This window comes from Budorcas taxicolor, chromosome 7 (genome assembly GCF_023091745.1).
Source record: "Budorcas taxicolor isolate Tak-1 chromosome 7, Takin1.1, whole genome shotgun sequence".
Classification (NCBI taxonomy): Eukaryota; Metazoa; Chordata; class Mammalia; order Artiodactyla; family Bovidae; genus Budorcas; species Budorcas taxicolor.
Window position 1 is genome coordinate 42,823,755 of NC_068916.1, and position 12,367 is coordinate 42,836,121.

Below are 12,367 nucleotides of genomic sequence, written 5' to 3' on the forward strand. Positions count from 1 at the left end.
TGTATTTGCTAAATCTGGCAATCTCACCCCAGGGGACATAGCCTACCTGTTCACAGTGATCCCCATCGCCTCCGTCGCTGCTTTTTTAAGTTTTTTGCACTGGGGTAAAGTACCCAGAAATTGAGCATTTTGACTACTTGGAGCGTAAATCAAGCCAGAAAGAGGCGAGGCTCCCGGCCCAGGCTCCCAGACCCCGCCCCGTTTCTTAGCAACGTAACCACGCCCCTGGAGACAGGGCGTAGCTCATCCGGGTGATCACACGGTTCCGCCCACTCGGCTTCCGTAGAACGAGTTGGCCCGGGCAGGAATGTGCGTACAGGCGTCAGTGCGCGTGCGCAGATGGTGGGCGACTCACCATGCACACGCCCCGCCCCGCCACGCTCTCTGCGTGCGCGCGCCCGGCGACTGCCGGGTTCTTATAGTGCCGCGGGCTGCGGTTGCCCGGGGACGGCGGGACGGAGGGACGGCGGGACATGGCGGCCGGTCAGATCGCGGTGTTGGGGCTCGTGCTGCTGAGCGCCCAGGGTGGCTTCGGGGCAGGTCAGGACCTTGGGGTGGGGGTGCGAAGCGTGTCGGTGGTCCGAGCTGGCAGGGAGCAGCTCGCCTTCAGCTTAATGGGAGACCCTGGCCTCTGCGAGAGGGGGACTCACGGCCTGGCAACGGAGACCCCGGCCCGGGCGGGAGAGGAACCTCGGACCCGGGAGGGAGACCCCAGGGGAATAAATCCCGGCTTGTGGAGGGAGACCCAGGCCCGGGGGGGTGGGGAGGGAGACTCCGGGCTGAAGCAGATCTGCGCGAGGCAGTTTATGAGGAGCCTTCTCAGCTCGGAGAGCTGGAGCGTGGGGCGCAGGGGAACCCCTGGCGCCGAGACACTGGCTGTCATCCGGGAGGTGGGTGGACTTTTGTCCCCAAGGGGACCCGGGGCTCCCCGGCACGTGACGGCCCCTGAGGCGGGCCGGCTTTTCGGCCGGAGGGATTGTCGCATTCTTGCCAGGATTTAGGTCCCGTGTCTCACTCTGATCGTGCACTCACCCCTGGGGTCGCCGAAACACTTAAACCTTTGTGAGGAGGCCGATACTCCACCTCCTCCAGTTCTGTCTGATTTCAGGGCCCAGGAGGAGGTGGCGGTGTTTCACCCTCTTGCTTTTACCGGGATAGGAGTTGGAGGCACCGGCCGGGAGGGGAGGTGTTCCAAGGTCACCCGTGAGCCACCCGACTCAGAGCAGGAAGTGTGGGGAGACCGTCTGTTTTTACAGACTCTCCATCGAGGCTCTGTTTGCCAAGCTTCCTTAAGGTTGAGGCAGCGTGTTTGGTGGGCAGGTCGGATTTAGAGAATGCTTGCCTGAAAATGCATTAAGGCGTGCCTTTCCTGGATAAAGCCCCACAGAATCTTTGCCTGAAAGACAGATTTTTTTTTTTCTTGTGTGGATCGAGGCTTTCAGTTGGTTCTAGGTTAACGATTTATACTGACCGGCACACGGAGAACAAAGTGCAAACCAACAGGGTCTGGGTCTCTTCCCCAGGGGAGGCGGGAACAGGTGGGCTCTGAGCAGGGTGCCAGCTGCCCTAGGGTGTGGGAGGGCCTGCATGTTGGGGAAGCTTCCCCTGGTTGCTCCTGACCCACTTTAAGATCCAAGATCTCAGTCCACCTCTTTTCTCTTCCGTATAATCAAAGTGGCCCTTTATTAACCACCTCTGGGTAAGGCCCTGGCAGCTTGAGCCCTCCAGGTGCAGGCCTCGCTGGCCAGTGGGGCAGGAGGCCCTTTGTGGCCCTCTGTAGAGGGCCGTTCCTCCGGTGGTCCATCACCCTTCGCTGAGGACTGCTCGCGTGCTCATGCGCACACGCGCACACACACACACACACACACACACGTACTGGGTTTCGGGGGGGAGGGGTGGTCAGTCCTGGTTTATTCCCCTGGGGCAGTGTCTGCCTCATCCTCCATTTTCACTTTCCACCTTTTCCAGGGACCCTGGCAGAGACCAAAAAGTCTGGGTCCCATGTCCTTTTTCTGCCTGGGGTGAGGGCGTTCGTGGAAGTGTTTGCCTTTCCTGGCCAGGTCAGGAGAAATTTGCCTCAGGGGCCTCTTCGGCCCTTCTGTCACCTGAGGCCCCAGGACAGTGTTCCTCCTGGGAGGGACCTGCTGTCCAGATGTGCAGGGTCCCCTGGTCCTGGCACAGCTAATGGGCGGGCAGGGGCTTGCTTGCTGGTGAAGGACTGGGCCCCCGCCGGCACAGTGGAGGGGTGAGCAGCCCGGGCTGGCCTTCCAGAGGTGGTCTCCTGTCTGCCTCATCCCAGGAGCTCCCTCTGGGCTGTGTACCGAGGCCTGCCTGGCCCTGCGCCCGGCCCGGCTGCTGAGTGGGCACGGAAGAGGGGTGGCTGTTTTTAGATGAAGGTGACTTTCCTTGAGAACGTGGGTTGCAGTCACATGGCCAGGAAAGGAGGAGGGTCAGGCGCCCTCCTTTCCTGGGCTCTGCTGCCTCTGGCCGGAGCCCCTGTGAGTCCTGAGGGTGCTGCCCAGGCCTCCTGGGTGCTGGGCTGGCTGGAGGTCAGGCGTGCTGTTCCCATCAGCGCTTCCTGAGGGGCACTGGGAGGCGTCTTTCGTCGTGGCCCTGTCCTGATGACCGTCAGTGTCAGAGGTGTCACAGCCTCCGTGGTGGCCTTGGGTGGCTGCAGCCCCTGCCCCTCCCCCCGCCACACGCACAGGAGGGACCCAGCCCTGCTGATGGGCATCCAGGATGGGGCAGATCACTCGAGGGGGTAGGATGACTCCCTTGCTGTGTGTAGGCCTCTGACCAAGCCTAGGGTGTTGGCCTGCAGGGCCTCAGCTGGAGAGGCCCTCCTGGTTGATTCTGGCCCCCCACTGGCCTCTGTAGACGCCCTGGGTGGGGTTGGGGCCCTGCCTCTGCCCCTCTCTGAGAGCTGAGGCCTCACCTTGCTGCCACCTGCAGGTGGCCTGGGGCACTTCTTTTCTCTCTGGAGGCAGGGTGGGGCCTGTATAAGACCTGCCTGAGCTCCTTCCTAGCACCCTTGAGTCCGAGGGCCTGTCTGGGAGAATGGGGGCTGCCAGCCTCACTTTCTGCCCTGACTCACCTCCCAGCTCTGCACAGAGCTGCTGGTTTTGCAATCTTGGGAAATCTTGACAGAGAAACGGGTGACTGGAGGCAAGCCTTCAAAAGTGGTGCAAAGGTGGTATCCAGCCTCACACCCCTGTGTCTGTCACCACCTAGCCTGGGGGCTGGGTTGCCTGTGGGCTTCCCTGGGTGGTTAGACTTGAAGGTGGGCCTGTCCCTGGGCCTTGTAGCCGGCCAGGCACATTGTCCTACACAACCTGTGTGCACACATGTGCAGGTGCTGCTGTGGGAGAGTCCCGGGGCAGGGGATCCAGAGGTACCGAGGGGCCTCCTTTGCTTCAGGCCCTACTGGCCCGACTTCTGAGACATGCTGTCCTCCTTTAAAGAAAGCCAGCAGGTGGCTGGAGGTGGGGCAGTGAGGACTGGTGCTCAGGAAGAGACCCCACCGGGCCATCCCCATATCCTGTCCACGGGCTCCCTTGGGTCTCCCTCCTCCACCAGAAGGAAGCTGGTGTCTCCCGAACCAGAACTAGAGCTGGGGTCTAGATCAGCCTGCGGCCAGCCCACCCAGGACCTAAAGCCGAAGGCAGCCTAGCTGTGAAATCTGTCCTGGGATTCAAGCTTCAGTCTCCTGGGTGGCTGGGAGTCAGTGTTGACAGGGGTTGGGGGTGGGGAGCTGAGCAGGCTGTGCTCTTAGGACGGTCTCTGGTTGGGGTATTGGGCATCAGCTGGAGTTTTCACTGTCTCCAATCGCTCCACCAGCTTCTAATGCTTTGTCTGTGCTGTCAGATGGCACCGTGACCCCATTGAGGAAGCGGGAGTCCGGATGGCGGCCTGGGCTGCTTTCCGGCTGGCTGAGCTGTCCCAGTGCAGCCCTGGGCTCTGCTTTATGCCAGAGGCCTCTGGGTTGGCTTATTCTGCGCATCCATCCTGGGAGTATGGCCTTCTCCAAGGGACACCTTGGGGGGGTGTGTGTGGGTGAGGGTTCCAGAGAAACAGACACCTCCTGGTGGATGACCTGGCAGCCAGCTATATTACAAAGTCCACTGTCCCCAGGCACAGTGAGAGCCCCATGCAGCCACGGATCCCAGGGGCCTGACGGGAGAGTCCCCAGGAAGCCTGCTCCCAGTGCTGGGAAAGGGCTGTGGTGTGGACATGACTGAAGGTCAGCACCTGGAGGCGCAGCCCAACCCCCAAAACAGCTCCTCCTCTGGGCTGCCTCCTGGCTCCTCCCTGAATGCTTGGAAGCCTGGAGTGTCCTGCCCTGGTTCCTGCGGAGGGTCCTTCCCTAGCTCAAGCCCAGCCCCCCTCTCCAGAACCATCCACCTGCTTCTGACCATCTGGTTCTAAGGGGCTTCGCATTTTGGTTCCTAAAGAGGAGGTCGTAAGAAATGGAGAGGTTTGCCTGGCTGGAAACAAAGTGGTACAGCTGCTGGGCATCGCCCCAGTATCCAGGCAGGACACTCTGCATGGAGGCTTGGTGGCAGGTGTGGCCTCCTGGGAGGCAGGCACATCCAGCTGGGCTGCTGCAGCCCCATGGCCTGAGCAGACCTGTCCCACATGGTGCCCTTGCCTTGGTTGGGGGAGAGGGGAACATACCAGGCCGCCCAGAGGGGGCAGACCCAGCACTCATCGTCCTGGTCCTTGTTCTGGCATGAGGTGGGTGCTGCTGCTCCCCTGACACCTGGGGACTAGCCCTGGCCTCCCTTCCCCTGTGGTGGGGGCTGGGGCCCATGGCAGACTGACACCATGGGTTCTCCTGACGGATTTTCCTGATGCTTTTTGCATTTCTCTTTGGCTCCCCAGGGAGCAGGATCTGGACTAACATAGACAATGACGGCTCCAAAACGCGTCTCACCTGTGCCTTGAATCACAGTGCCACTGAGATTGTGGGCCACCGCTGGGTGAAGGGTGGTAAGGTGCTGAAAGAGGACGCCCTGCCTGACCTGAAGACGGAGTATGAGTAAGTGGGGCCACCATACAGACGGGTGTGGAGATGGCTGAGATCCAGGATCCAGGGAAGTTCCCGGGCTGCCAGACTCCACCACCTTTAAGACCCTTCCTGCTTCCTGTGGATTCGGGTCCCCCACTTCTGGCTCGCTGGGCCCTGGGCCCCGCAGGGAGCAGCTCCAGAAGCTGCCATGGGCTTGGACGGCGGCCAGGCCAGGGCTCCTGGGTGTGGTCCCTCCTGCCCAGGAATCTGCCCTCTTCAGCCTGCTCCCTGCATCTGCTTGCAGGGTGGACTCAGAAGACCGCTCAGGCCAGTACTCCTGCATCTTCCTTCCGGAGCACGCGGGCCGCACCGATCTGGAAGTGAGGGGTAGGCGCAGATCCCACCTTGGGGGCTGGGGCAGGGCAGCTCCACCTCCATCTCTGGCTGGGGGTCAGGCTCCAGACTGCCCTCCTCCCCGCAGGACCCCCCAGCATCAAGGCTGTGAAGAAGTCAGAGCACGCCACAGAGGGGGAGACTGTGATCCTGGTCTGCAAATCGGACTCCTTCCCGCCGGTCATCAACTGGCTGTGGTACAAGGAAAGCGAGTCTGGGGACCAGGTCATCACCAACAGCACCCAGAGCAAGTTCTTCGTGGTCTCCTCGGAGAGCCGCACAGAGCTGCACATCCCCAACGTGGACCTGAAGGAGGACCCCGGCAAGTACGTGTGCAACGGCACCAGCTTGGAGGGCACCAGCCAGGCGGCCATCACGTTGCGCGTGCGCAACCGCTTCGCTGCCCTTTGGCCCTTCCTGGGCATCGTGGCCGAGGTGCTTGTGCTGGTCACCATCATCTTCATCTATGAGAAGAGGCGGAAGCCAGACGAGGTCCTGGATGGTGAGTCGGTGCCACAGTCCCTCTACTCCCTCCTGGGTGGGGGACCCTGGGCCTCTCCAGGGGGATGTGCTCCCTTCCCTGGCAGGGAGTCTTCTGGCCCATGAGACCTCACCTCCCCTCTCCTCCTCACTGGGCTGCCTGGTGGGGCATTCGGGGCCAGGTGCCTGCCTGCGGGGGTGCTCCAGGGTACCAGACCCACCAAGACCCCAGACAGCCCATGCGAGGGTGCCTGTCCCAGGGGCGGCTGAGGGCAGAATGCTGTGTGTCAGGGCCACCCAGTGAGGGGTCTGGTGTGGGGAACCCCTGACGCCTGCCCCTTCTCTTGCATGTGGCTGCCTCTGCTCTGCTCAGATGAAGACATAGGCTCTGCTCCACTGTAAGTCCCCTGCTGGGGAGTGGGTGGGCAGGGGAGGGGCTGGGACCCTGATCCAAGGAGAGGGGGTGGAAGGAGCAGGGAGTCCCAGCAGTCCCTCTTCCTGAGGTCTCCTTTGCCCCCAGGAAGAGCAGTGGGAACCCCTTGAATGACAAAGACAAGAATGTTCGCCTGAGGAACTCCAGCTGAGAGGTGAAGGGGAGGGGAGGGCACAGCATCTGGGGCTGGGGCGGGGGTGGGGCCCTGCTCCTGGGCTGGTCTGAGTCCCCACTTCCCACAGGACCAGGATGAGTCTACAGGCAGCGCAGAGAACAGCCCCACGCTCTTCCCTCTCTGGAAACCCCCCAGCGAAAGTAGACCGTGTTGTACATTCAGACTACACATTTTCTCTCCTTTTTTAAAAACTGAAGTAGGGTTTTCTATGTGTAGAATTCTGCTCCTTAGGGGCTTTGCTTTTCTTGTTTAAACATCTCGTGAGCATCCCAGGCCTCATGAGGTTTGTGTAAGGCTCCTGCTGCACCCCCCATCCCACTGGTCCCCTGGGGTATTGGTGTCCTGATCTATTCACAGGGCAGGGGTGAAGGCTCCTGCCCCAGGTCCACCTCTGAGGCTGCTGGGCTGGGCTGGGCTGGGCTGGAGCCAGGCCCCTGCCCTTTGTGGAAGGTCACAGGAAGGTCCCAGGCTGTGTGCCGTGCCAAGCGTCCTGCCGTGTGGAGCCAGTGTTGTCAGGTCACTGCAGGTCTGACCACGTGGCGGCCTTAAGGGCATCTGCCTCACCAACCCCGTCTGCACACACGGAGGGAGGTAGTCTGGCCAACAGTCTCAGAGCCGCTGTGCTGGGCCTTAGCCCCACTCCCTACCATCCTGCTCACAATAAAGTCTGACCCTTATCCTCTGTCCTCTGTTGTGTGTCTGTGCGGGGCCTGGGGCTCACTAGGAGAGCTCGGGAGATGGGGAGGTTTAGATGGTGAGGCTGAGCACTAAAACATGCGGAGACTAGAGCATGATGGCTGGAGTGCTGGGGGCTAGGTGAGGGGAAAAGGTGGGAAGGGATGGGAGGAGCCCTGCAGCAGAACTGGAGTCACCTGCTGGCTCTTCAGGCAGCAGCCCTTCTAATAAGCCTGTTTATGTCCTTCGAAGGGAACCTGGGCAAAACCAAGGCATCCTTCCCACAGGGCCCCCAGGTCAGGCAGCCCTCACCCCAGCTGCCAGGCACGCCCTTCCTGGGCAGACCACTCCGTGTGTCTTGGGTGGGCCTCATTCGAGCTGGAAGTCTGTCCAGAAGGCATAGTGGGTGGGGTGGGGGACTCAAGGAGGGGCAGGGCCAATGCCCTGAGACCCTCCAGGGGGAGAAGAGGGTTGCCTGCTTGCCCATCCTGTACCCCAATAGCTGGGCCAAATGGGGACGCATGAGTGGGGCCAAACCCTGGGCATGGGCAACCTGAGCCGCAGGGTTGTATGGTCCCCCAGGTGCCCTCTGGAGGCCTGCAGACCTTCAGGTCTGGATGAGGGGCTCGGACCCCTGCTTTTCGGGAGAGGCAGGGGTCTCAGTGTTGGGCTGGCTTTTCCCATATTTCCAGAGAAGCCGGAGATCTGGTGGTAGTGGTTTAGTCGCTAAGTCGTGTCCACCTCTTGCGACCCCACAGACTAGCCTGCCAGGCTCTTCTGTCAATCGGATTCTCCCAGCAAGAATACTGGAGTGGGTTGCCATTTCCTGAAGGGGATCTTCTGACCCAGGGATTGAACCCGGGTCTCCTGCATTGCAGGTATACTGTTTACCAACTGAGCTACAAGGGAAGCATTTTTCAACACTGGCAAAAATCCCCTACATACCATGTGGATAAACTAGGCCCGCTGGCCGCCAGTTTGAGGCCTGGTAGGTTCTGAGGTAGAATGGACATGCCTCTCCCCAGCGGATCCCACTGCACCAGGCTGCTGACCAGGTGTGTCACAAAGTCACCTGCCGCTCTGGTTCCTCTGAGCGCCCGTGGAGTGAGTAGGGGCCCTTTACAGGTACTTTGCACCCCACAGCCTGGAGGAGATGCCCTCATTCACAGGAACTGAGGCCACTGGTCCCAGAAAACCCAGGGGCTGGGCAGAAGGGCTGCTGCTGGCCAGCCATTCCCTCCAGCCACCACCAGAGGGCACCTCGTGCACACCCCTGAGAGTACTGGTTCCCACGAAGTCAGAGAATCGTGTCAAGAGGCTTTGGGTTGCCCTGCCTGGTCCCATACAGAGGAGCCTGGGAGGCTGCAGTCCATGGGGTTGCTCTGAGTTGGACACTGAGCGACTTCACTTTCACTTTTCACTTTCATGCATTGAAGAAGGAAATGGCAACCCACTCCAGTGTTCTTGCCTGGAGAATCCTAGGGACGGGGAAGCCTGGTGGGCTGCTGTCCATTGGGTCGCACAGAGTCAGACACGACTGAAGCAACTTAGCAGCAGCAGCAGCAGCCTGGTCCCAAGTACCCCTTGCTGGACACACTGGGCCCTGGGCCCCAGGCACCCAACACTTTAGCTTCTCTGGACATCCCTACTGGGCAGCGTGGTCAGCACTGATGCACCTGGGGCTGGGTGTTCTGCCAGCACAGAGGTGATGACAAGGCCGGACCTTCTGGGGGTGCTGCCGAGGCTGGGGCTCAATATCAGTATGGAGGGGGCACGGGTAGAGGTTCCCTAGCTTGGGGCCTGTAACTCCAGACCCCTGGGGCTCCACCCATTCTGCCCAACCCCTTTCTGTTGTGCCCCCAGCACCCACACAGCAGCTTGGGGTTCAGGAGGCTGGTTTTTTCATCCAAAATGTGCAGCTTTCCCCAGGCAGCACCTTGAGGGACAGGGTGGGTGGTCCATGTGATGTGGGGAGGGAATTGGCTCCGAGATAGGCCACTGCTCACAGGGCCAGGCCGTGGGGCACAGACACATGGCTCCGCCTGTCTCCTTCACCAAGTGTTCCTGGCCATTTCTGGAGCAAGTTTGGTGAGCATGGTGGTCTGCGGCCCCTGTGCCACAGGGGCTGCCTCACTTCCCCCCGGGGAGATGTCACAGCTGTGTCCCAAGATCCAGGGAGACTGTCTGCGGCAAACGCCTGGAGGCTCTTGACCTGGGTCTGCATTGAGGTCCAGTGGCTGAGGCAGGGGCAGGACTGGGTGTGCCTTCCCTCTGGGCCACAGCCCCAGCTGCCCACCCCGTCCCTGGGCCCACCGCCCCTGAAGGCACCCCAAGGTACCACGGCAGTGGGCAGTAAAAGACGGACTGAGGGGTCTCGCCCAGCAGCAAAGGGCAGAGCTGAGAAGGAACAGCCCAAGGTGTGGGGGTCCTCAGACCCTGGTCCCCCCATGCCCTTGTGCCCCCACCAGGTAGTTCTGGGGCTCTGTAGGGAAAGGAAATTCCAGGCCAACAGAGGACCCACCCTCACTGTGCAGGTGCCAGGACTCAGACCTGGGCAAGGGGCACTCTGCTTAACTAAGGCCACTGGCCAGGCAGGGTCTGACAATGGCACTCGTGCGGGCACCCCCGACCAAGAGACTTCCTCCTCCTCCAAGTTAGCGGTGCATGTGGGCGCCAGGCCACCATGCAAGGCTGAGGAGTTGTTCGGTGTTTCCCTTGAACTTATACTCTGGGCCCCTCTCTCGCTGGTCCCAGGCCTGCCAAGACCCTGGCCTAGTCTCATTTCCTTGGCCTACAGCTGTTTTTCCCCAGACTGTGGGCTCCATGACATCAGACCTGACTCTGCCCTGGCTGAGCAGGAAGTGTGGGTGGTGTGCTGAGGAGGTGCTGAGAGTCTGTGGCAGGGGGCTGGACAGCCAGATTGCAGGACAAACCCTCCAGGCCCCACCTGCTGGAGGCCCCCGGGCCCAGAACGCAATGCCAGTGAGGAAGAGGCAGAGACACAGGGTGGCAAGAACTGGGCTTTCCTTCCACAGACAATGGGGGTCCAGTGGTTAGGACAACAGACTATTAAGGACTGACTTAGAGCTTTAGTCCATCTGCAAATTCTGGTCCCCACCCCCTCCATCTCTGTGTGCTCATCTCCTACACCTCCCACCCCCTGGGGCCTCAGTATCCCTTCTACTCCACCAGCCAGGCACCAAGTTGCCCAAGGACCTTTGCACAGGCCGTGCTGCCTGCTGGACCGTCTTCCCACAGAAATTCACAGGGCCCCATCCCTTCTGTCGGGTCCTGGCTTGGCTTCAGACACCACCCCTAGCATCTCCTCATCCCCTGTCCTGGCTCAGGCTGAGCTCACCACCCTCTGAAGGATACAACTATGTCTGCTAACATCACACCTGCCATGCTGACTGTAGCCTCCGCTCGACTGTCACCTACCAGGGTAGGGATGGCCTGTTAGGTTCACTTCTGAATCCCAGCCCCTGATCAAGTGCCTAATAAGTATTCATTGAATGAAGGAATGAATGATGCTAAGAACACTCTGGCTTGGGCAAGTGGTGAGAGTGGGAGGGAGGGACAGGGAGCCTGATGGCGGCCTGGCTCAGGGTGGAGCCCGTGGGTTGGGGAGGGGTCTGTAGGAGAGGGGTTGGGACCCCGTTCCTCTGTGACTCACAGGTCCCTGGTGGCAGGGTGCCGTTGTGCCCTTCCAAGGTCTGGTGGGTCCTTGGGCTGAGCTGTGGGCCCGCCTCCTCCCTACTCTCAACCCAGAGCCCCAGGGCTCTGGCGGTCTGCCCAGACTGACATCTTCCCAGGGTGTGCATGAAAGATCCCTCTTCAGCCAGAACACACATCTGCCCGGGGCGGGCGACAGCCTGGCACTGCAACTCCATGGCTGTCCAGCCTCTCTCTCACGGACTCAGGACAGACGGTGGCCCAGCCTGTCCGCCCATCTGGCTTCAGGTCTGGCTGAGGGCACAGCAGAGATGGCCCCCTGGGAGGCCCCTGGGGGCTCAGAACAGTCTAAAGGGGGCATGAGATGGCCCAGTTCAGCCCACCCACGGTCCACATGGGCCCATCCATCAATCAATGTTGAGTAACACCTACTGTGTGCAGCGTCAGGGCCCTCTCCAACCTCACCATCCTGGTCCTGACATCCACGTGGATGGAGGCTCCCAATATATCAGGTCTGAAACCATTCAGAAGGCCCGATGGTCCTTGGAGGCCAGGGTCCCCTCACCCTCCCCCACTTCTCCAGGCCCTTCCTAATCTCTGCTCTTTGTCCATCAGAGAGCTCTGGTTGAGCTGGGGTGGGGACTGGAGGCTAGGAGGAGTCCCAGGCTTGTGGCCTATGTTACCTAACGCCAGGAGTCACCCCTACCCTCAGCCTGGCTACAGCCCCAAAAGCAGAGCCTCAGGTGTTTTCCCAGATGCGGGGACCCAGGGGTGAGGGGCCGGCTGGGGCCTGAGCCCAAGAGGCAGAGAGAGGAGGCAGCCTAATGGGGATCACATGCGACCATCTGGTGAGAAAGGGTGACAGACCCTGGGTTCCCCTGTGACTCTGGGTAACTCCCCACTTTAAAGTCCACCTGCCTTTTGAGAGATCCCACTTCTCACTGTTTGAAAGTGGGATCCACAGCATCCTTGGGTGGCTCTTCCTCTTGGCCTCATCCTGCCCAGTTTGGCCTCAGTTTCCTCATATGCAGGAGGTGGTGGGGAGGCAGGGAGGCCACCGTGGAACCCGGAGACTCCTGGCCTGACCGCTCTTTGCCCCTCCCCCTCCACAGATTCCTAAGGGTCCTTGTGGAGGGGCTCAAGTGACAAGGCAAGGAAGGGCTCTTGTGGCCTTTTATTGTGGAAAGTCTCAAACCTACAGAAAGGAGGGAGGCTGTCGCGGGGGCGGGTGGGGGGGCGGCCCCACTTCTCCGAGCCCCAGCGTCAGTGGTTCCCGCCCCGCTCTGCCCTCTGGAGAGAGGAGAACCGAAGTGCCAGGAGAAGGCCCCTCGCCAAGGTCGCGCGCGGAGGCCCCAGCTCCGCGGCTGGGCTCGGTGACCTTGGGTGCGTCCTTCCGTTTCGCGGGCCTCAGTTTCCCCTTCTGGGACTCAGCTTGGTCGGGTCTCCGAGATCTTGAGCCGCGTGACCTTGGGCTGCCCGCGACCCAGCGGCCTCAGTTTCCCGGGCGCAGGACCGGGGCGGGGCGCGCCGG

The 12,367-nt window shown here is 61.1% G+C and overlaps 1 protein-coding gene across 1 annotated transcript; it reads left to right on the plus strand.

Moving 5' to 3' along the window:
* Positions 1–401: 401 nt before the first annotated feature.
* On the plus strand, positions 402–7,171 carry BSG (basigin (Ok blood group)). The gene is made up of 7 exons (XM_052643096.1): positions 402–540; positions 4,882–5,038; positions 5,313–5,395; positions 5,490–5,903; positions 6,255–6,279; positions 6,402–6,468; positions 6,557–7,171. The coding sequence occupies exons 1-6, from the start codon at positions 474–476 to the stop codon at positions 6,463–6,465; spliced, it is 810 nt and encodes a 269-aa protein (XP_052499056.1). The 5' UTR covers positions 402–473; the 3' UTR covers positions 6,466–6,468; positions 6,557–7,171.
* The last annotated feature ends 5,196 nt before the right edge of the window (positions 7,172–12,367 follow it).